The sequence below is a fragment of the Coregonus clupeaformis genome, chromosome 17, assembly GCF_020615455.1.
Source record: "Coregonus clupeaformis isolate EN_2021a chromosome 17, ASM2061545v1, whole genome shotgun sequence".
In the NCBI taxonomy this organism is placed as follows: Eukaryota; Metazoa; Chordata; class Actinopteri; order Salmoniformes; family Salmonidae; genus Coregonus; species Coregonus clupeaformis.
The window spans coordinates 32,682,150-32,707,145 of NC_059208.1; the positions used below are offsets into that span (position 1 = coordinate 32,682,150).

The 24,996-nt window shown below is 41.9% G+C and overlaps 1 protein-coding gene across 3 annotated transcripts in view; it reads right to left on the bottom strand.

The window, feature by feature from the left end:
• Positions 1–3,440: 3,440 nt before the first annotated feature.
• The window catches only part of fbxl6 (F-box and leucine-rich repeat protein 6), a 37,340-nt gene continuing 15,784 nt past the window's right edge, over positions 3,441–24,996 (bottom strand). The window contains exons 1-11 of one of the 3 annotated variants that reach the window (XM_045226280.1): positions 23,790–23,855; positions 22,883–23,452; positions 22,511–22,669; positions 22,122–22,185; positions 21,677–21,808; positions 20,448–20,555; positions 14,017–14,130; positions 13,520–13,751; positions 13,038–13,281; positions 12,570–12,585; positions 3,441–3,840 (exon numbers count right to left, since the gene is read on the bottom strand). In XM_045226280.1, coding sequence (XP_045082215.1) covers positions 3,727–3,840; positions 12,570–12,585; positions 13,038–13,281; positions 13,520–13,751; positions 14,017–14,130; positions 20,448–20,555; positions 21,677–21,808; positions 22,122–22,185; positions 22,511–22,669; positions 22,883–23,382 — 1,683 coding nt within the window. In that variant the 5' untranslated portion in view covers positions 23,383–23,452; positions 23,790–23,855 and the 3' untranslated portion in view covers positions 3,441–3,726. Of the gene's footprint in view, positions 3,841–12,569; positions 12,586–13,037; positions 13,282–13,519; positions 13,752–14,016; positions 14,131–20,447; positions 20,556–21,676; positions 21,809–22,121; positions 22,186–22,510; positions 22,670–22,882; positions 23,453–23,789; positions 23,856–24,996 lie in introns of those variants that run through there. The other 2 variants (XM_045226281.1, XM_045226282.1) reach the window with 2 other exon arrangements.

Here is a 24,996-nt window from a genome sequence, read left to right on the forward strand (position 1 = left end):
GTTTTTCCTATTTTGTTGCATTACAACCTGTAATTTAAATTGATTTTTATTTGGATTTCATGTAATGGACATACACAAAATAGTCCAAATTGGTGAAGTGAAATGAAAAAAACGTCTTTCAAAAAATTATACAAAAATAATAACAGAAAAGTGGTGCGTGCATATGTATTCACCCCCTTTGCTATGAAGCCCATAAATAAGATCTGGTGCAACCAGTTACCTTCAGAAGTCACATAATTAGTTAAATATAGTCCACGTGTGCAATCTAAGTGTCACATGATCTGTCTCATGATCTCAGTGTATATACACCTGTTCTGAAAGGCCCCAGAGTCTGCAACACCACTAAGCAAGGAGCACCACCAAGCAAGCGGCACCATGAAGACCAAGGAGCTCTCCAAACCGGTCAGGTACAAAGTTGTGGAGAAGTACAGATCAGGGTTTAGTTATAAAGAAATATCAGAAACTTTGAACATCCCATGCATGGGGCACCACAACAAACCTGCCAAGAGAGGGCCGCCCACCAAAACTCACGGACCAGGCAAGGAGAGCATTAATCAGAGAGGCAACAAAGAGACCAAAGACAACCCTGAAGGAGCTGCAAAGCTCCACAGCGGAGACTGGAGTATCTGTCCATAGGACCACTTTAAGCCATACACTCCACAGAGCTGGGCTTTATGGAAGAGTGGCAAGAAAAAAGCCATTGCTTAAAGAACAAAATAAGGAGACTTCCTAAACATATAGAAGAGGGTACTCTGGTCAGATGAGACTAAAATTGAGCTTTTTGGCCATCAAGGAAAACGCTATGTCTGGCGCAAACCCAACACCTCTCATCACCCCGAGAACACCATCCCCACAGTAAAGCATGGTGGTGGCAGCGTCATGCTGTGGGGATGTTTTTCATCGGCAGGGACTGGGAAACTGGTCAGAATTGAAGGAATGATGGATGGCGCTAAATACAGGGAAATTCTTGAGGGAAACCTGTTTCAGTCTTCCAGAGATTTGAGACAGGGATGGAGGTTCACCTTCCAGCAGGACAATGACCCTAAGCATACTGCTAAAGCAACACTCGAGTGGTTTAAGGGGAAACATTTAAATGTCTTGGCATGGCCTTGTCAAAGCCCAGACCTCAATCCAATTGAGAATCTGTGGTATGACTTAAATATTGCTGCCAGCGGAACCCATCCAATTTGACGGAGCTGGAGCAGTTTTGCCTTGAAGAATGGGCAAAAATCCCAGTGGCTAGATGTGCCAAGCTTATAGAGACATACCCCAAGAGACGTACAGCTGTAATTGCTGCAAAAGGTGGCTTTACAAAGTATTGACTTTGGGGGAGTGAATAGTTATGGACTCTCAAGTTCAGTTTTTTTGACTTACTTCTTGTTTGTTTCACAATAAAACATATTTTGCATCTTCAAAGTGGTAGGCATGTTGTGTAAATCAAATGATACAAACCCCCATTTTAATTCCAGGTTGTAAGGCAACAAAATAGGAAAAATGCAAGGGGGGTGAATCCTTTCGCAAGCCACTGTAAGTCGTAGGTAAATTCCAAGGACAGAAGGCGTCTCTATGGGATCTCCTCTACTCAAAATAAATCACTGAGGAGAGAAGGAGAGAGATTGTGCAGCAGCATAAATCTGGAGCAATCACTATTGAATGATTCATGGAGATTATACTAACAATCATTCAGCAAAAGACTACCACCACAACAACCACAACATCTTCAGTGACAAAATGCACACCACATGAGACTAAGTCAGAGCAAACAACCATTACCACAACAACTAAAGAGACAAGCTTTCATTGGTATCAGGAAGGATGTCACAGCTGGAGAGCTGCTTGAATCCAAAATCATTGACATGAAACTCTACGAAGATCTCAATACAGGAAAAGTCACAGTGAATCAAGTGAGTGAAATGGACTCAGTACGCAAGTACTTGGAGGGAACTAACAGCATTGCAGGCGTGTAGGTTCAGTCCACCAAACAGACCATCAGCATCTACGATGCCAAATCCAAAGGTCTTCTGACTCCTGGAACCTCTGTTGTACTGCTCGAGGCTCAGGCTGCCATTGGATTTGTCATTGACCCAGTGATGAACAAGAAGCTCTCTGTCAAAGAGGCAGCAGCTCAAGGTGTGGTTGGAATGAGTGGAAGAACAATCTGCTTTCAGCAGAGAGGGCAGTCACTGGATACAAAGATCAATATACAGGAAACACTATTTCCTTGTTCAAGGCCTTGAAAAAGGAACTAATTGTCAAGGACCACAGAATTTGCCTAGTTGTAGCACAGATTGCAACTGGTGGAATCATTGATCCAGGGTATAGTCATAGAGTGCCTGTACAGGTGGCGCACCAGAGAGGATACTTTGATGAAGAGACGAACCAGATCCTCGATAACCCTGACAACAAGGGCTTTTTTGACCCCAACACACAAGGGAACCTCACATACCTGCATCTTGTGGAGAGGTGTGTGAGACCCAGATACTGGCCTTAGCTTACTCATCATCGTCAAGAAAGGAGAGTTTTACTTCTTCAAACCAAGACCATCCTAAAGTCTATGACAACAACTAAGGCCGGAGGCAAATTCCAAGGACAGAAAGTGTCTCTATGTGATCTCATCTACTCAAAAATATATCACTGAGGAGAGAGCTTGTGCTGCAGTATAAATTATATTTGCGATTCTTCAAATAGCCACCCTTTGCCTTGATGACAGCTTTGGACACTCTTGGCATTCTCTCAACCAGCTTCACCTGGAATGCTTTTCCAACAGTTTTGAAGGAGTTCCCACATATTCTGAGCACTTGTTGGCTGCTTTTCCTTCACTCTGCGGTCCGACTCCTCCCAAACCATCTCAATTTGGTTGAGGTCAGGGGATTGTGGAGGCCAGGTAATCTGATGCAGCACTCCATCACTCACCTTCTTGGTCAAATTGCCTTTACACAGCCTGGACGTGTGTTGGGTCATTGTCCTGTTGAAAAACAAATGATAGTCCCACTAAGCCCAAACCAGATGGGATGGCGTATCGCTGCAGAATGCTGTGGTAGCCATGCTGGTTAAGTGGGCCTTGAATTCTAAATAAATCAGTGTCACCAGCAAAAAGCACCCCCACACCATAACACCTCCTCCTCCATGCTTTACGGTGGGAACAACACATGCAGAGATCATCCGTTCACCCACACCGCGTCTCAAAAAGACATGGCGGTTTGAACCAAAAATCTCCAATTTGGACTCCAGACCAACGGACACATTTCCACCGGTCTAATGTCCATTGCTCGTGTTTCTTGGCCCAAGCAGGTCTCTTCTTCTTATTGGTGTCCTTTAGTAGTGGTTTCTTTGCAGCAATTCGACCATGAAGGCCTGATTCACACAGTCCACAAATAAGTACACAAGGTTATTCACATTTTCTCAATAGTAATACGGAATTTGAGATGTATTTAGCAAGGTATATAAAACCATATTTTATTAAACATCAGCTTAGAGCATTGAAGTCATGTAAAGAGAACGAAGTATAAAATCATAATACAAACATACAGTTTCAAAAATATGACAAAGAAGACAAATTGTGGTTTGAGTGGTCATGGTAAAACATCAAAAAACATGTATTCACTAGTATTCATGTTTTAAAGAAGCTAAGCTATTGGGTGGGGGGGGATTCATATTCACTTTTATGATTGGTTTGAAGACTGTCTTTTTGCAGGCATTCTTTGAACAAATAACTGGACAAATAGATTACTCTAATTTGTCCAGCAGCTGGTGAATTTCTTCTTGGCCACGATACAGTTTCTTCAGACCTCTTGGAAGGTAACGGCAGGACGACAAGTTTAAGTAATTGAGTGCTGTAGATGTGACAGGTTAAAGGACATATTCATAGCCTGTTATACACTAAAAAGTATTAGTAAGTTCATGGTATGTAAGGATCTTAAAATATCTAAGGTTAAAAGATAATGCATCCAGTACTACTTCATAGAGATTGATAAAATGCATAAATGTGTTTAAAATCCGTCCAAGAGTCAAAGGGTTAATATTGTAAGAGGAATGTGTAAATGTTATATTGACTACTTTAGTTTGTGGTGCCTAATTTAAGGGTAAAAGTGTTCATCTGTGATCTACTAAATGCTCTTAATCTATGAGCCTGAGATCGATTGCTCTGGTCTCCACCCAACTTCCTGGGGGAATCGCGGTCTTTTTCTCATTACACTAAATTTGTCAGTGAGGAAACATAACTGCGTCACGTTCGTGATTATTTCTCCCCTTTTTCAGGTACGTTATTGATATGAAACGAGTTAATTTGAATGTAATAACTTGCTAACCTGTGAAGAGAGTTTAAGGTATGTGTTAGTAACATCTTGAGGAAGTTAGAGTTAAGTTGAAGAGAGTTATTAGGTGCGTGTGTGACTGTAATCTGCTTGGTTGCAGCGATAGCTTTCGTACTGAGAGTAGCTGCCATTTTATGCTAATTGTGAATGAGTATGTGCGTTGTTAATATAATATTTGGGGTTATTTGTATAATGTGTTTCGAATACTTTGTTGACATGGTTGATAAATGTAGTTATGGGTTACTGAGCTAAAGCTACTTTGTGTTTGACAGTTATATTGAAACATTTGTATATGTTTTAGTGAATTACAGTTTATGCTGTTGTGACTTGAATAAGCTTTGTACCCTACAAATCTCTGGTTCCTGTAGATCTGTTGTTCTGTAAAATGTGGTATTTTTTGTAAAATCATTACACTAAATTTGTCAGTGAGGAAACATAACTGCGTCACGTTCGTGATTATTTCTCCCCCTTTTTCAGGGGTGTAACATTTTGGAGGCTCCGCTGAGATTGCTGCTCAGATGTCCGGCTTCCACATCCTGGTCGCTGAATTCCGAGCCAGCTAAATCCCTACATAACAACCCAGGCAGGCTGCAGTGAGGAAAGTGTTGCTGTTCGAGGGGAGCTGGAAGTTGGGGGTTAAGTACGTGTCAACTGAGGCCGTTGAGAGACCATCAGAGACAGTAAGGACCACCTAATTCAGAGTCAACTCCTGCACAGTAAAGGTTCCTCCTGTCCTGTCAACATGACAACCGCCTTGGAAGAACTACAGGAAGAGGTAGTAGGAGAATTGCACACCCTGACTAAAGACAAGTTACTAGACGTATGTGATTTCCTTGACATATCAGGCGAACAGAGAAGAGATGTTCAAGACAAATCCCGCATATCACTGATGACTCACATTATGATGTTCCTTGAAAGAGAGGAAGTTGCAGAGTTAGAAGATGGCGGCATGTCGGAATTATTGTTACTTAAAGACAAAATGACAGAGATGATCAGTGGCATAGATAGCAAGACAGGGCAAACTGACCATGATATTGAAACAGCCAGAACACATCACAGAATAGAGGGACTGAGAACTGTAACCCCACAACAAGGGGTGGGAACTGAGCAGAGTACTGCAGACCAAGCCAGTGATTCTCTGCGCCAGCCCCAACCCCCTGCCCATCTTCAGAGGAGCATGCAGCTCTCACCCAGTGCACAGCCCGGCTCATACTGGCGCAAAGAGTTAAAAATTTCTGGTCAGATAGGTGAACCGGGCCAGAAAGATAAACTGACTTTTTCCAGCCTTGCCCATCAGATTGAGAATGGACTTAACAGAGGCTATCCTGAGGTAGAAATAGTAGACGCAGTAATCAGGGCTATTTCTCCAGGCTCACAGCTACGCAGCTACTTGGAAGGTAAACCCCAGCTAACTCTTCCCACACTTAGATGCATCCTGCGTTCCCACTTCCAAGAGAAGAGTGCAACAGAGCTTTACAAACAGCTAGCTTCAGAAGCACAGCATAGCAAGGAGACCCCTCAAAGCTTCCTGATGCGCGTCTTAGATTTGAGGCAGAAAGTACTATTTGCGTCCCAGGAGTCAGAATCAGGGCTTAGTATGACCCTGCCCTAGTCCAGCGCATGTGTTTACACACAGTCCTTACAGGTCTCCAGAGTGACAGTATCAGGATAGACATGCAGCCTCTCCTGCTTGATAGCGAAACATCAGATGAGGTTTTGCTAGAGAAGCTTAACATTGCTTGTGCTAATGAGTTAGAAAGACGAAACAAAAAGCGTTTTAATGCCCCACAGCCTGCTACAACTGTAAGTGTAGTCCAGTTAGAAGATACGCCATCTGCAAAGTGTCCTGTGAAGGAAGCCAAAGCTAAGATACCCGCAGAACTGTTAACAGAGTTAGCTGAACTTAAGACAGGTGTAGCTTCCCTAAAAGGTCTCAGTGCAGAGATTGCTCAGATTAAGGAGACATTACAGCAGCCTATGTTTCAGTCATCGCCTTATGCCCATGCCCCACTTCCAGTTAGGAGGCCAGATAGGGAACCCCAGCCACCTGTTTCCCAGCAGCAGTATTACAGCAACTACAGTCAGCCCCATGCACCTGACCCTGCGCAGTATCAATATGCACCTAACCTGTATACCAACCGCTCTGCTCAAGCTCCAAGGAGGTGTTTTGTCTGCCAGCAGGCCAGAACAGATGCACGCTGCACACACTGCTTCCGATGTGGGAGTGGAGAACATTTTCAAGCTGGATGTAAAATCCGGGGAGTCAGACCATCCAAAGAGGCCCCTTTAAACGGGGAAGGGTTACCGCTGAGGGACAAGTGTTAACCATAGCTACCAAAAAGTCCCAGAAATGTGCAAATTGTGCCAGAGAAGAGTCATTTGAGAACCTGAAACAATGTTCATCATGTAAAGAGACACTGTACTGTTCCAAAGGATGTCAAAACCAACATTGGACTAAACATAAGGAAAAATGCACTCACCTGAAAATTGACTCTACCTGTGAAAAGCTTTCCTGTACAGAAGAAAATGCCCACTCTTTACCATCCCTAGCTCAAGGTTGCCACCCCCATAAGGTCACCTCGCTAGTCGGTAGACAGTGCCTTGTTGAGTGTCACCTGAATCGCCACCACCTCCAAGCTCTATGGGACACAGGCTCTCAGGTATCGGTCATTGATGAACGATGGAAAGCGGAATCTCTCCCAAACGCAAGGCTGAGGGATGTTTCAGAAATTCTGGACTCACCTGATGATCTAAGATTGACGGCAGCAAATGGGACTGAAATGCCGTACCTGGGATGGATTGAAACAACTTTTCGGCTAGCCTCTGAAACTGACCAAACGAAGGAACTGATCATCCCAGTGCTGGTAATGAAAGGCTGTCACCTATCTCATCCCATCATAGGTTTCAATGTTATTGAGCACATCCTGACAATGACCGAAAAGACTAAACGGTACAGTACAGTGAAAAAAGCTTTCCCAAGCCTCAAAAGAAATAAGGTGAGGGCTTTTATACAGGCTGTTAGCGCAGAACAGACAGATGAATACGCAGTGAAGACCAAGAAAGAGAAGGTTGCTGTACCAAAACACAGTAGCATTCAGATTGAGTGCCGGGTAGCTTCCCAGCCTTTCAAAGATGACATGACAATGCTCTTCCAGCCAGACCTGAACCCGCAGTGGCCAGATGAACTTGAGTTCTTTGACACACTAGTCAGAGTTAAGAAAGGTGTTTTTCCAGTTGTCATGCTTGATGTCTCTAACCCCACTGACCACGACATTGCCCTGCTAGGACGCACCATAATCGGTACAGTACAAACCATTATGACTGTGTTACCTGCCCAAGTCTTTGAAAAAGCTGTCACCCCAGCCACAGTGAATCACACTAGTGTTCAAACTCCATGTACTGCTACTGAACAGTGGGATCCACCAGTAGGTTTAAGTCACCTAACCGAAGAACAGAGAGAGGTTGTTAGGAAAATGCTTAGAGAAGAGTGTCACTCCTTCTCCAGATCAGACAATGACATTGGCTGCATTGAACGATTGAAAATGACTATTTCTCTAAAGGACTCTGAACCAGTCAAGCGCACATACATGTCAGTGCCCAGGCCACTGTATCAGGAGATGAAGGGTTACCTTCATGACCTCATAGCCCAGGGTTGGGTTAGGAAGTCAAACTCTTCATATTCTTCACCTGTCGTGTGCGTTAGGAAGAAGGGACGGGACCCTCCGGTTGTGTATAGATTACAGAGACCTGAACAGAAAGACACATCCCGACCGCCAGCCCATCCCTCGGGTCCAGGACATCATGGACAGTTTAGGTGGTAATTCCTGGTTCTCCCTTTTAGATCAGGGAAAAGCATATCACCAAGGGTTCATCTCTGAAGAAAGCAGATCACTGACAGCATTTGTGACCCCATGGGGACTCTATGAGTGGATACGTATGCCATTCGGCCTCATGAACGCTCCTGCAGCTTTTCAGCGTTGTATGGAGGAATGTTTGGAAGGGCTCCGGGACAACATCTGCATTCCTTATCTGGACGACACGCTAGTTTTCAGTAAAACTTTCGACAGCCATGTGAATGATGTGCAAAAGGTTTTGCAGCGTCTCAGAGAGTATGGCATCAAACTCAAGCCAAGTAAGTGTGATCTCTTTAAACCCCAGGTCCGTTATTTGGGCAGAATAGTGTCTGCAGACGGCAGCAAAGTTGACCCAGCCGATTTTGAAGCAGTAAGAGCATTGAAAGAGATCAGACCACAGACTGTGGGCCAGCTCAGAAAAAATGCTTGGTTTACTCACTTACTACAGACAGTACATCAAAGACTTTTCTAGGAGGGCCAGCTGTCTGTATGACCTCCTGAAAGCAGATTCAGAGAAATTACCTGACCACCCACGGAAAGCAAAAACAAAGAAAGTAAGTCATGTGGTGCCCTCAAACAAGCCAATCCTGTGGACTGACCAGCATCAACAGGCACTTGAACAGCTGATTGAGTGTCTGCTTCACCCACCAGTCTTAGGTTTCCCTGACTTCACTCAGCCATTTGTTGTACACACTGATGCGTCACACCAAGGCTTGGGAGCAGTTCTTTATCAAGAGCAAGATGGGAAGCTTAGGGTCATTGCTTATGGCTCTCGAACCTTAACAGCAGCTGAGAAGAACTATCACTACCACTCTGGCAAGCTAGAATTTCTAGCTCTAAAATGGGCAATCACTGATAAGTTCCATGATTATTTGTACTATGCTCCGACCTTCACTGTATACAGTGATAACAACCCGCTGAGCTACATTCTGTCTACTGCAAAACTGAACGCAACCACTTCCAGGTGGGTTGCAGAATTGGCTGATTTCCACTTTACAATAAAGTACAGGCCAGGCAGAGAGAACGGTGATGCAGATGCTTTGTCGAGGATGCCACTGGATGTAGAGTCACTGATGAGAGAGTGTTCTGAGGAGCTTCCACCAGACACCATTGCCGCCACTATACAAGCAGTAGAGGTACAGAAAGAGCCTTTTGTGCCTTGGTCAATTTCAGCTGCATCTATGTCAGTATCAGCTGAAGGTGAGACAACTACAGCAACAATCAGCTCGATCCCAAAAGAGGGGATAAGAGAGGCACAAGAGTCTGATCCGGTCATCCGTCCTGTGCTCGATTTCAAGCTGTCTGGTTCCAAACCGCCAGTTAAAGAGCAAAAGGAATTCAGTCCAAAGACAAAATGCCTATTCAGAGAATGGGACAAATTGACAATCGACAGTGATGGTATTCTGTACAGAATCACTACAGCCCGCAAGCAGTTAGTTCTACCAGAGCAGTACAAAGGTAAAGTGATGGAAGAGTTGCACAATAACATGGGACACCAAGGTACTGACCGCACTGTATCACTAGTACGTGACCGCTTCTTCTGGCCTTATATGCAATCTGACATTGAGCACTATGTGACTAAAACTTGTAGCTGTGTCAAGCAGAAAAAGCCAGGCCATGAAACAAGAGCTCCTCTGACAAACATTGTGACAACACAGCCATTTGAACTGGTATGTATAGATTTCCTCCATCTCGACAGATGCAAAGGGGGATATGAGTACATCCTCGTGATTGTTGATCATTTTACACGTTACACTCAAGCCTACGCCACCACATCAAAGTCAGGAAAAACTGCTGCAAATCTCATCTTCAATGACTTTGCCCTGAAGTTTGGGTTCCCCTCCGCATCCACCATGACCAAGGGGGAGAATTCGAAAATCAGTTGTTCCATCAGTTAAAGAAACTCAGTGGCATGGCGGGGTCCAGAACAACACCCTACCACCCGATGGGGAACGGTCAAGTGGAACGAATGAACAGAACATTGTTGCAAATGCTAAAGACACTAACTGAGACACAAAAGTCAAACTGGAAGGAGTCTCTAAACAAACTGGTTTATGCATATAACTGCACCCGTTGCGAAGTGACTGGCTATTCACCATTTTATCTTCTGTTTGGGAGATCACCCAGGCTTCCAGTTGATATGTTCTTTGGATTGTGCACAGAGGCAGGTTCCAGTAACCAGCGAGACTACGTGGAGAACTGGAAACGAGGAATGGAAGAAGCATACGCCATTGCAAATGAAAATGCTCAGAAAGCTGCTGAAAGAAGTAAAAAGTACTATGACACTAAAGTTAGGAGTTCAGTGCTACAGCCTGGCGAGCGAGTTCTGATTAAAAAACCTGACACCAAGAGGAGGACCAGGCAAACTCCGTAACTATTGGGAAGATCAAATTCACACAGTAGTGAGACAAATGGGTTCAGACCTGCCGATTTATGAGTTGAGACCAGAAAAGGGTAGGGGACGCTCCCGGGTCCTGCACAGAAACCTGCTCATGTCCTGTGACCACTTACCTTTTGAGAGACAACCAGAAATGACTAAAGATGACAAAAGTAAGAAAAAGAGACATCAGCCTGGATCACAGCCTCTAGATTCTGATGAAGACAGCGGGGATGAATATGACCTTCATCATGAGCCGCTACAGGTCCCCACATTTCCTACAGTGCCTGAGAGGTATGCTGAACCAGCGAGAGAGTCGGAAAACAGGCCCCCACCAGTGAAACAAACAGTTGCGGTGCCAGTTCCTGATATGCTACCAGCACAGCCGCTTGTTGAAAATCAGCTGGAGGAGAAAACAACAGTTAAAGAACTGCCTGCTGAGGAGATGAACTTGCCTGCTGAAAATGTGCTGGATGATCGTCCACTAAGTGCCTTTCCTTCATTAACTGCTGCTGCTGAACCCGGAGGAACCAGCTTACCAGCTGCCACAAAGAGAGAGACACCCTCCAAGACGTATCACCTATGATCAGCTTGGTATCCCTTCCTGCTACAGTATCCAGCCACAGCCACAGTTGTTCCCTGTCTACCCTGCACCAGGACTGGTTCCATGGCTGCCATCACTACAGGGATATTACCTTCAGCCACCCTACATGTATGGACTTCCAGCAAACTTGAGGCCACAGACAGAGTTGACATGTTTGACCATGGACTACTGACTGATTTCACAGACTTTCACGAGACAATTAGCAGACTATGCATAGAGATCATTAAAACTGATGGACTGTTGACAATAGTATGAGAAAAGACTGCTTATGGACTGTTTATACAGCTGGTCAACAGATATGGACTGTGAATATAACTTCTTGGTTCTATTTGAACTGTGAACTTTGACCTCTGCTCAAGGACTAGCTTACAGAAGAGGATTTTCTACGTCCAGTGCTTATAGACTGTTTAAGAAGATAATGTTGGTAATGTTGGGACAACATTTATTTTGTCGGGGAGAGTGTGACAGGTTAAAGGACATATTCATAGCCTGTTATACACTAAAAAGTATTAGTAAGTTCATGGTATGTAAGGATCTTAAAATATCTAAGGTTAAAAAGATAATGCATCCAGTACTACTTCATAGAGATTGATAAAATGCATAAATGTGTTTAAAATCCGTCAAGAGTCAAAGGGTTAATATTGTAAGAGGAATGTGTAAATGTTATATTGACTACTTTAGTTTGTGGTGCCTAATTTAAGGGTAAAAGTGTTCATCTGTGATCTACTAAATGCTCTTAATCTATGAGCCTGAGATCGATTGCTCTGGTCTCCACCCAACTTCCTGGGGGAATCGCGGTCTTTTTCTCATTACACTAAATTTGTCAGTGAGGAAACATAACTGCGTCACGTTCGTGATTATTTCTCCCCTTTTTCAGGTACGTTATTGATATGAAACGAGTTAATTTGAATGTAATAACTTGCTAACCTGTGAAGAGAGTTTAAGGTATGTGTTAGTAACATCTTGAGGAAGTTAGAGTTAAGTTGAAGAGAGTTATTAGGTGCGTGTGTGACTGTAATCTGCTTGGTTGCAGCGATAGCTTCGTACTGAGAGTAGCTGCCATTTTATGCTAATTGTGAATGAGTATGTGCGTTGTTAATATAATATTTGGGGTTATTTGTATAATGTGTTTCGAATACTTTGTTGACATGGTTGATAAATGTAGTTATGGGTTACTGAGCTAAAGCTACTTTGTGTTTGACAGTTATATTGAAACATTTGTATATGTTTTAGTGAATTACAGTTTATGCTGTTGTGACTTGAATAAGCTTTGTACCCTACAAATCTCTGGTTCCTGTAGATCTGTTGTTCTGTAAAATGTGGTATTTTTGTAAAATCATTACACTAAATTTGTCAGTGAGGAAACATAACTGCGTCACGTTCGTGATTATTTCTCCCCTTTTTCAGGGGTGTAACATAGACTGGCCTATAACTAACCTGCAAAACAAAGAAAATACATTTTATCTCCAGTTTAAGCCAAACTAGGTAAATCACATTGCATCCTGATATAGCATGTGCTGCAGTGATGTAGAGGTAAAAAAAAAACAGTGGGTAAACACTGATCGTTGTTCGAGGTGAGTAAAGTAACACTCCCTATACTTAGTTTCAATAAATGTTTCCATAAAAGGTGGGTGCACACTCGTGCAAAATAAGAAAGGTGTGCACACGGCGTTTACGTGCGCTTAACCTCCACTACACCACTGATGTGCTGCCCCTACTTGTGACCTTTTTTATCTAGGTAGAGAAATTCAAATACTTTATTTCACAAATACTTGCATCTGTTCTGATAACAATCCTAATAAGAAAGGTATTGTGCAAACAATACATGTATTGGCTATTCCATTTCACAGTGAGTTTTATGTTGAAAAGAAGACCAATGTGTTGCCTACCGGAGGGCAGGTGTTGTGACCTTGGTCCCACTAAGATTGAGAGAACGTATGGGGTCTGCTCCGGTTCCCTGAGCTAGATGGCCCAAGGCAATCTCCATGTCCTCTTCAGAGAAGAGCTGGTTGGCAAGGTCTAGCTCCTGCAAGGTGCCACTCCATTTCTGGGTCAGCAGGTGAATTCCCTTCTTGGACAACGATACTGTGACATTGCTGCTAAAGTACAGTCCCCAGTACAGACACTCAAGCTCTAATAAAAAACACAGCACAGAGTATAGTAGCATGTAATGTAATCAATGTAATCGTGAACATATGTAATCATTGATATTTGAAGCATATGAGTTTACATTGTAGACATGAACCAATGTAATCATTGATAACTGACCAAGAGGGTAGCAACAGACTTGGCCAAATAGAGCATTTGATTGTTTGTTTAAAAGGCCATCCATAGCATCAACAATGGATGGGTATGTCTGGATATACTGTACCGTCACATGGTAGAGAAGAGAGCCCGGCTGCTGTGATCCGGGAACAACCTCTCAGGTCCAGCACACGCAGTTTAGGGGAGTCGTAGACAATCTTTGCCAAGTCTTGGTCAGTCATGAAGGAAACAGCTGTGGTGGCCATACACAGCTCCTCCAGTAAAGGGAAGCCAGATGTGGAACCCGACCCATTACGAGTCATTTTAGGCATCGGAATGACATTCAGCATCCGGAAAGTCTGAGCCACAAGAGAAAATAAATCAAGGTCAGCAATGTGTTTGTTCCCTCACAAAACAAATAAAAAGCAATTTCAATAAGATAACCTCCCCCTTCTAGCTCTGACTTTGCTGATAGCTAATTTGAGGAAAAGTATACTTACTATGCGGTTGTCCCATCTTGCTATTTTAAGATTAATGCTCTAAGTCACTCTGGATAAGAGTCTGCTAAATGACTAAAATAAAAAAAATGTCATTATAATAAGCAACTGCATAAAGATTAAATACCTGCAGTTTAGGACAGCCATTTTGCAAAGCTTGAATGCAGATTGGAAGATGGCAATTTCCACTGTCCAGCTTTGTGTTGATTTCCAGCAATTGCAACTCTGGGCAGCATCCTCTCTAGTAAAACAACATACAGTATGGGACATATATTTTAATATTAATTGAGGGCAGCGATAATTTAAATACAGTGCCTTCAGAAAGTATTCACACCCCTTGACTTTTACCACCTTTTGTTGTGTTACAAGGTGGGGTTAAAATGGATTTGTCATTTTTTTGTCAACGATCTACACAAAATACTCTGTACAAGTGGAAGAAAACTTCTAACATTTGTAAAGAATGAATGAGAAATAAAACACTAATATATCTTGATTACATAAGTATTAATCCCCCCCTGAGTGTAATACATGGTAGAATCACCTTTGGCAGTGATTATAGCTGTGAGTCTTTCTGGGTAAGTCTCTAAGAGCTTTGCACACTTGGAGTGTACAAGTTGGTTGTTGATCATTGCTAGAAAGCCATTTCAGTCTTGCCATAGATTTTCAAGCCGATTTAAGTCAAAACTGTAACTAGGCCACTCAGGAAAATTAAATATCGTCTTGGTAAGCAACTCCAGTGTACACTGAGTGTACAGAATATGAAGAACACCTTCCTAATATTGAGTCAATTACCTAAAAGTATCCTCTCTGGTATGCCACCACTAAAGGCACTCTATGACTGTACACTGGATCGATGATTCCACCAGTTGCAATCTGTGCCTCAAGAAGGCGATTTACAGTACATTCGGAAAGTATTCAGACCCCTTCACTTTTTCCACATTTTGTTACATTACAGCCTTAATCTAAAATGCATGAAATTGTTCTGGAGCAGGTTTTAATCAAGGATCTCTCGGTACTTTGCTCTGTTCATCTTTCCCTCAATCCTGTCTAGTCTCCCAGTCCCTGCCACTGAAAAACATCCCCACAGCATTATGCTGCCACAACCATGTTTCACCATAGGGATGGTTTGGCCCGGTGATGAGCGGTGCCTGGTTTCCTCCAGACGTGACGCTTGGCATTCAGGCTAAATATTTCAGTCGTGAGATGGCGGTGTGTGGATTTGAAAGATTGCACTACAAGCAGGCTGTCATGTGCCTTTTACTGAGGAGTGGCTTCCGTCTGGCCACTCTACCATAAAGGCCTGATTGGTGGAGTGCTGCAGAGATGGTTGTCCTTCTGGAAGGTTCTCCCATCTCCACAGAGGAACTCTGGAGCTCTGTCAGAGTGACCATCGGGTTCTTGGTCACCTTCCTGACCAAGGCCCTTCTCCCCCGATTGCTCAGTTTGGCCGGGCGATCAGCTCTAGGAAGAGTCTTGGTGGTTCCAAACTTCTTCAATTTAAGAAAGATGGAGGCCACTGTGTTCTTGTGGACATTCAATGCTGCTTTTGGTACCCTTCCCCAGATCTGTGCCTCGACACAATCCTGTCTCGGAGCTCTACGGACAATTCCTTCGACCTCATGGCTTGGTTTTTGCTCTGACATGCACTGTCAACTGTGGGACCTTATATAGACAGGTGTGTGCCTTTCCAAATCATGTCCAATCAATTGAATTTACCACAAGTGGACTCCAATCAAGTTGTAGAAACATCATGGATGATCAATTCAAACAGGATGCACCTGAGCTCTATTTCGAGTCTCATAGCAAAGGGTCTGAATACTTCTATAAATAAGGTATTTCAGTTGTCTTTTTTTTGGCTATCATTTCTACAAACCTGTTTTTGCTTCGTCATTATGGGGTATTGTGTGTAGATTGAAGATTTTTATTTATTTAATCTATTTTAGAATAAGGCTGTAACATAACAAAATGTTGAAAAAGTGAAGGGGTCTGAATACTTTCCGAATGCACTGTAACAAGGGACATCAATAAGGGACCATAGCTTTCACCTGGTCTGTGAATGTCATTTAAAGAGCAGGTGTTCATAATGTTTTGTACACTCAGTGTATATTTGGCCTCGTGTTTTAGGATTTTGCCTGTGCTTAGCTCTATTCCGTTTACTTATATCCTAAAAAAAACTCCCTAGTCCTTGCCAATGGACAAGCATACCCATAACATGATGCAGCCCCCAACTTGCTTGAAAATATAAAGAGTGGTACTCCGTGATGTGTTGTGTTGGATTCAGTACATAAAGTAAATTTATTTGCCACTTTTTGCAGTTTTACTTTAGTGCCTTATTGCAAACAGGACACGTTTTGGAATGTTTTTTATTCAGGCTTCCTTCTTTTCACTCTGTCATTTAGGTTAGCATTGTGGAGTAACTAAAACGTTGTTGATCCATCCTCCGTTTTCTCCTATCACAGCCATTAAACACTAACTGTTTTAAAGTCACCATTGGCCTCATTGTGAAAAGGTGACACTTTCTTTTGCACTGAAACACGCAAAAAAAATCCTTGCTAGGGGGGATACAATTTTTATTTAAATAAATATCAGCTTTAAAATGCTAATTTCTAGTTACTTAGGCTGGATCCCTTCTTGAAATGCAGGTTTTAACTAATTAAACAACAAAGAATATGATCTACATGATCAGTCAGTGTGTAAAATAAAAAGTGGTTAATGTGAACCTAACACACAGCTAATAAATGTAAGGAAAGCAATCCAATTTGTTGCCTAGACTTTACTGCAAACAACACTCAAGTCCAGAGAAAAAACAATACATTAATATTGCAGTTAGCCATGACAGGCTTTATAATATAACGCTTGACCACACACATCTAAATATTGCACTTGGGAAAAAAACATCTTAAAATAGAAATACAATTAAACAAACTGGCCTTCTATTTTTTCTCTATTATAGTGGCTATGATTATAGTGGCCACTATAGAAGACATCGATCAAGTGCACAAGGCTATATGTGTGCAAAAATAACGTTCACTCAGTAAAAACTAAAAGAATCCCCCCTCACTCACACACAACTGTATGTAAAGTTCAACACAACAAAAGCAATAGCTTTGGGCTACACTGCACGTTATTACATTGTACACTTTCTGCCTGTGGACATCTGTTCTACATGAGACCCTTTGTTGGCATAATTTATCTCTTTCAGGCAGAGAGTACACCTGGCATACCCCTTTTTATCCACTGTATTCAAAAAGTGAGAAAGAGGTAAAGTGTGTGGTGTTCCTTTCACCTCTAAAGTGGCATCCAGCTTAAACCAGGCCCAGCTCCAGCTACACTTCATCCCTGAATCCACTTGTTTAACAAGCAACGCCTCATTTTCGCCTAATTCTCTCATTCTGAAAATGAACCACGTACTGTAGAGGGAAAACATTAGTTCATAGATAGTAGTTAGTTCGTTAGCTAGGTACCTAGCTAATGGATAATTCAATCGAACTAGCAGGATACTTAACAATGCTAACAATTCTTGTTCCACCACACTTGCTCCCTCACCTCAAACTTTCCAAATGCCAGTTGTTTTTCGGTTACAGCTCATGTAGTACGCTTCATCAACTTCTCACCTCCGTCCCCAGGCTTCTCACCTACAGTTGAAGTCGGAAGTTTACATACACTTAGGTTGGAGTCATTAAACCTCGTTTTTCAACCACTCCACACATTTCTTGTTAACAAACTATAGTTTTGGCAAGTCAGTTAGGACATCTACTTTGTGCATGACAAGTAATTTTTCCAACAATTGTTTACAGACAGATTATTTAACTTATAATTCACTGTATCACAATTCCGGTGGGTCAGAAGTTTACATGCACTAAGTTGACTGTGCCTTTAAACAGCTTGGAAAATTCCAGGAAATGATGTCATGGCTTTAGAAGCTTGTGATAGGCTAATTGACATCGTTTGAGTCAATTGGAGGTGTACCTGTGGATGTATTTCAAGGCCTACCTTCAAACTCAGTGCCTCTTTGCTTGACATCATGGGAAAATCAAAATAAATCAACCAAGACATCAGAAAAAACATTGCAGACCTCCACAAGTCTGGTTCATCCTTGGGAGCAATTTCCAAACACCTGACGGTACCACGTTCATCTGTACAAACAATAGTATGCAAGTATAAACACCATGGGACCACGCAGCCGTCATACCGCTCAGGAAGGAGACGAATTCTGTCTCCTAGAGATGAACGTACTTTGGTGCGAAAAGTGCAAATCAATCACAGAACAGCAAAATACCTTGTGAAGATGCTGGAGGAAACAGGTACAAAAGTATCTATATCCACAGTAAAACGAGTCCTATATCGACATAACCTGAAAGGACGCTCAGCAAGGAAGAAGCCACTGCTCCAAAACCGCCATAAAAAAGCCAGACTACGGTTTGCAACTGCACATGGGGACAAAGATTGTACTTTTTGGAGAAATGTCCTCTGGTCTGATGAAACAGAAATAGAACTGTTTGGCCATAATGACCATCGTTATGTTTGGAGGAAAAAGGGGTATGCTTGCAAGCCGAAGAACACCATCCACATTTTGTGGATATATTGAAGCAACATCTCAAGACATCAGTCAGGAAGTTAAAGCTTGGTCGCAAATGGGTCTTCCAAATGTACAATGACCCCAAGCATACTTCCAAAGTTGTGGCAAAATGGCTTAAGGACAACAAAGTCAAGGTATTGGAGTGGCCATCACAAAGACCTGACCTCAATCCTATAGAAAATTTGTGGGCAGAACTGAAAAAGCGTGTGCGAGCAAGGAGGCCTACAAACCTGACTCAGTTACACCAGCTCTGTCAGGGGGAATGGGCCAAAATTCACCCAATTTATTGTGGGAAGCTTGTGGAAGGCTACCCGAAACCTTTGACCCAAGTTAAACAATTTAAAGGCAATGCTACCAAATACTAATTGAGTGTATGTAAACTTCTGACCCACTGGGAATGTGATGAAAGAAATAAAAGCTGAAATAAATCATTCTCTCTACTATTATTCTGACATTTCACATTCTTAAAATAAAGTGGTGAGCCTAACTGACCTAAAACAGGGAATTTTTACTAGGATTAAATGTCAGGAATTGTGAAAAACTGAGTTTAAATGTATTTGGCTAAGGTGTATGTAAACTTCCGACTTCAAATGTACCTCTTCGTTGTTGTCCAGGGGCCGCGCTGCTGCTGTAACTGGCAAACTGCCTTTCCACTATCCGCTGTCTTTCTAGAGAGCGTGCTGATGCTGTAACTAGCATGTTGGTTGTCTCTCTTCAGTCGTGTGCTGCATTCTGCAGATATGTGAACGATTGGCTGAGCCTTGGATACAGCCAATATTGCCCCAAACGTGCATCACTCGTTCGCTTACAGCCAGTAGTGACCTGCCCCCACCCCAACAAAAAAAACGTATCATCGGATCTACACAAATCACCTAGGTTACCTATTTTGGATTCAAAACGGCAAATTTCGCCGAAAGGTGACTAGTTTGCATCCCTGACGGTGAGAGGTATTGACATGTTGAATGCACCGAGCTGTCTGTTTGAACTACTGGCACACAGCTTGGACACCCATGCATACCCCACAAGACATGCCACCAGAGGTCTCTTCACAGTCCCCAAGTCCAGCACAGACTATGGGAGGCGCAGAGTACTACATAGAGCCATGACTACATGGTACTCTATTCCACATCAAGTAACTCATGCAAGCAGTAAAATGTGGTTTAAAAAACATAAAAATACACCTTATGGAACAGCGGGGACTGTGAAGCAACACAAACATAGGCACAGACACATGCATACAAACACACGATAACATACAGACTATATACACACGTACACATGGATTTTGTGTTGTAGATATGTGGTAGTAGAGTAGGGGCCTGAGGGCACACACATAATATGTTGTGAAGTCTGTTGTGAATGTATTGTAATGTTTTTTTTTGTTCGTTTTTTTAAATATATAACTGCCTTAATTTTGCTGGACTCCAGGAAGAGTAGCTGCTGCCTTGGCAGCATTATTTTTTTTATTTTTTTACCCATCTACCAATAGGTGCCCTTATTTGCCAGGCATTGGAAAACTTCCCTGGTCTTTGTGGTTGAATCTCTGTTTGAAATTAACTGCTCGACTGAGGGACCTTACAGATAATTGTCTGTGTGGGGTACAGAGATGACGTAGTCCTTAAAAAAAAATTATGTTAAACACTATTAGTGCACACAAAGTGAGTCCATGCAACTTATTAAGCACATTTTTACTCCTGAACTTATTTAGGCATGCCATAACAAAGTGGTTGAATACTTAATGACTGAAGACATTTCAGCTTTTCATTTTCTATTAATTTGTCAATTTCTAAAAACATAATTCCACTTTGACATTATGGAGTATAGTGTGTAGGCCAGAGACACAACATCTCAATTTAATCCATTTTAAATTCAGGCTTTAACACAAAATGTGGAAAAAGCTAAAGGGGTACAAACACTTTCTGAAGTCTCAATTATACGGAAGTAATCTGAAATACTGTATGAATTAAAATAGCACTTACAGAGATAGCAGTGAGAAGCCGGTCATTCCTGGGCCCATGGGTGAACAAAATCTGTCTAATTTGAATGCCATATGATTCCAAGAAGGTGACAAGCCCTTCAACCTGAAACTACAGCAACAAGAGAAAGTATAGAATTTTAGGCATTTAATATTGCACAAAGAAGTTATATCTACTTTGAAGATGGTATGTCTAATGAAAAGTGATACAATCAATAGGCAGCAGTGTATATAATAAGCTCATCCACTGTCATGTACAGTACCTTCTGAAAGTATTCATGCCCCTTGACTTATTCCACCTTTTGTTGTGTTACAGCCTGAATTCAAAATGGATTAAATTGATTTTTTTCTCTCACCCAGTATTGTGTGTAGGCCAATGACACAATATCTAAACGTAATCTATTTTAAATTCAGGCTGTAACACAGCGTTTCCCAAACTAGGGGTCGCGAGAGAAACTCGCCCCCCAAACAAACATGCTTGGTTCATAGAACCGGGGTTACGTTAGTAACCTCAAGTAGCCGCTAGACGTGGTTGTAATAAACAGAGTGGTTTCTGTTTTCTTCCTACAAATGCGGCTCTATCCTTTGAACGGTTTAAGCAAAAAAAGATTATGACCATATCACTGAAAGATAGGACTCTCAGGAAAATGCATGTGTGATGTTCCCTCTACAATACCCACAAGCCGCGCAGGACTCATTAGAACAGAGTGGACAAGACCAGTCACTAAATCAGACTGGGGGGGAAAAGAACATGTGTTATTTTCTACACAGAAGATCATACAACATTTCCTGATAATTTTCTGAACTTCCCAATACCTTTCCGATTCTGATTTAAGTCACTTCAAACTACACTACCTTCAGATGTAAATACTTTCAAAAGTACCGTTAGACTGATTTGTAATACAGTCATAGCCCCAATTGAGGAGAAAAAAAACTATCTGAAGGAAGTTAGGTTTGAAGTGACTGAAATCAGAAAGGTATTACATCACTTGTATATATTTTACATGGTGGGGTTCCCATTTATTTATTTATTTATTTATATCAAAATGGGGTCGCGGGCCAAAAACGTTTGGGAACCCCTGCTGTAAAACAACAAAATGTGGAAAAAGTCAAGGGGCGTGAATACTTTCGGAAGGCACCGTCTCTGGCCTACTATGGTGCAGTATTTTGACCTTTGTGTGCTATAGTGTGAGTGAACCATCATTATGTCCATTGACATGCTCTTTGGCCTACCTCAGAGTACTGGACATTAATGCTATCCAGTGACCGACAGCTGCCACTGAGGCTCTGAAAGGCCTTCTCAGTCACGCCTGTACAGTATGACAGCTTGAGTGATCGGAGTTGGGGGCAGGACTGGGACACAACCTGTTAGGTAAACAGTGGGATGTTAATCAATAAAGAAAACCTGAAACACAATCAGACTTCAACAGGAAATAATAACTTCTGCTAATGTCATACTGACTTTCATGGTATGAAGTTATTATCAAAAAATTAACAGCGATAGCTTTCCTTTCTATGTCAAACTATTCCTTACACTTAGTCTACATTAGTAAGGTGCATGGATCCAATAAATGTTTTTTGAACAGGTATCAGGGAACACAAACATTAGCCTCATTGTGGCATTAAAGGGCAAAACAAACACTAACATTACATTTGTATTCTGTAGATTAGAATTTACCTCCACAACATGGTCAACATTATTTTTCCAGTGATTAAGAGAAAAGTCTCTTAGTTGGGAGAATCTTCAAAACAAAATAAGAGAAATGTACCATTATTACTTATTTATACAGGCATAGTTAATAGTCAGTTAATGTTCCTTTTTCACATTACTAAATTGTTGTTAGGGCTTAGAATACATTTACTCTATGGGTCAGTCTGTTTCATGGACACAAATTATGCCCTGGACTGAAAGTGCTTTTTAGTCCATGACTAGGCTTAATCAGTGTCCATGAAACCCCAGAACTAGCCTATACAATCCACATTTTACTTAGTAGGCCTACATACAGAGTTCCCCACAGTGTCTGAAACTATGTTATTCTGTTTGCAATTTTCCCAAATAGTACTGACCTGTTCTGTGCAAGCCAGCTTACAGTGTTCCTGATCTTCAGTTCTGTTTTAGGTAAGTGGGTTTTACCAGGTTCCAACCAGCAGTAACCCACGGACACACTGCGCCACAGAGCAGGACTGGCTGCAGCAGCATTCCATAGGTGGCACACCCTAGCCACCCTAAAACAGTGAACAGAAAATAAAATAACATGTTTAAATATCAGTTAGCTCAGATAGGTCAGATAGTTTCTATGTTGATTACAGCTTGTATTGAGCAGGATTGTTTATTTAATCTAAGTTTTATGTCTACAATCTCCAATTTATGAGAAATGAGACAGAGGCACCGATGAAATGCAACATGAGAAGGGCAGGCTACATTAAACATTGCATTACCTGCACAGGAATGGTACTGCACCATCTTGGTGAACTACCATCTTGAAAATATTAACTAACACTTCCACTGGTAAACTCTGACCCCAGCTGTCAAAGCCCTCATCTTGGTGGTGTTGCAGTGTGGGCTCCAGTTCACCTCTCTTGATCAGTGGCTTCTTTGTGGCTTTACCCTTTGGAAAAACTGTATTCTTCTTCTTTGCCTGAGTGACTTTGGCTTTTCCTTTAAGGATTTTCTTTTTCTTTTTTCTTTTCGCGTTCGGCCGCCATATGTTATCATACTGATTTGTATTCGATATGATCAGAAGCATATCCTCTCCCTGTTCAACAGTGTAGCCAAGCCTTGGGGGGCGGCTGACTTTGGGCTTCGTTTTCTTCTTGGGCTTAGCATTTCTGAGCACATCAGACTTCCTCTTTCTTGTTGATGCTCCTGATGAGCTTGAGGGAGCATTGTCAGCGTCTGCAATTCCCACAGATAGTCCTACAGGTGTACCATCTTCCATCTCGTCCTCAATCTTCACCTTGTCTACACAAACACTGGACGTTTCCTAACTTCACTTATCTTCCAGAAATCTGTAAATGTAAAAAATAAAAAATAATAATGAAAGTAATATTGTTTATTTAGCTAGCCAAAAGCAATGCCAATCATTGCAGGGTTAGATAGAAACCTTTTGTAGAACCAACAGCAGAAACGATTAGCTAGCTAGCTAACGTTGGCTAGCTGAACATAACCGCAAAGCTAGTAAGCTACAAATTTCAATAACCAATATTTAGTGGACATAGCTGAATAAATGTATCATCATTTAAAATGAGCTACACCATCTAGTTTTACTACAATTAATCCAACAAGGCATGCCGTGGAGTAGTTAACTAGACTAATTGTAAACAATAAGGTAGAAGCTATACGTACACGCCTGGTGCCCAAATTGATTACGTTGGTCGCGCAGCGAGAGTCGAGACTACTACCGCGTTCAAAACAACTGGGAACTTAGAAATCTCCGACATCCGAGCTTCAAAACTACTGGGATCCAATTTGTTGCATTACCGCCACCTACTAGACTGGAGTACAACTCCCTTATATTTTGCTTGAAAAATAAAATAAAGAAATACCCTACCATCTAACACTACACTCACAAATATTATTAATAATTAACACCACCCTACTCAACTATTTAAATATATTCATTCCTACCACATGCCCTCAACCTGAAATGACGGGACATTACATTTACGTCATTTAGCAGACGCTCTTATCCAGAGCGACTTATAAATTGGTGCATTCACCTTATGATAGCCAGTGGGACAACCACTTTACACAATTTTTTTTATTTCAAATTTATCATCTTTTTTTTCTTTTTTAAAATTTCTTTCAAATGTTGAATTTTTTTATTATTTGATATATATATATATATATATATATATATACACAGTGGGGAGAACAGGTATTTGATACACTGCCGATTTTGCAGGTTTTCCTACTTACAAAGCATGTAGAGGTCTGTAATTTTTATCATAGGTACACTTCAACTGTGAGAGACGGAATCTAAAACAAAAATCCAGAAAATCACATTGTATGATTTTTAAGTAATTATTTTGCATTTTATGGCATGACATAAGTATTTGATACATCAGAAAAGCAGAACTTAATATTTGGTACAGAAACCTTTGTTTGCAATTACAGAGATCATACATTTCCTGTTGGTCTTAACCAGTTTTGCACACACTGCAGCAGGGATTTTGGCCCACTCCTCCATACAGACCTTCTAAAGATCCTTCAGGTTTCGGGGCTGTCGCTGGGCAATACGGACTTTCAGCTCCCTCCAAAGATTTTCTATTGGATTCAGGTCTGGAGACTGGCTAGGCCACTCCAGGACCTTGAGATGCTTCTTATGGAGCCACTCCTTAGTTGCCCTGGCTGTGTGTTTCGGGTCGTTGTCATGCTGGAAGATCCAGCCACGACCCATCTTCAATGCTCTTACTGAGGGAAGGAGGTTGTTGGCCAAGATCTCGTGATACATGGCCCCATCCATCCTCCCCTCAATACGGTACAGTCGTCCTGTCCCCTTTGCAGAAAAACATCCCCAAAGAATGATGTTTCCATTTCCATGCTTCACGGT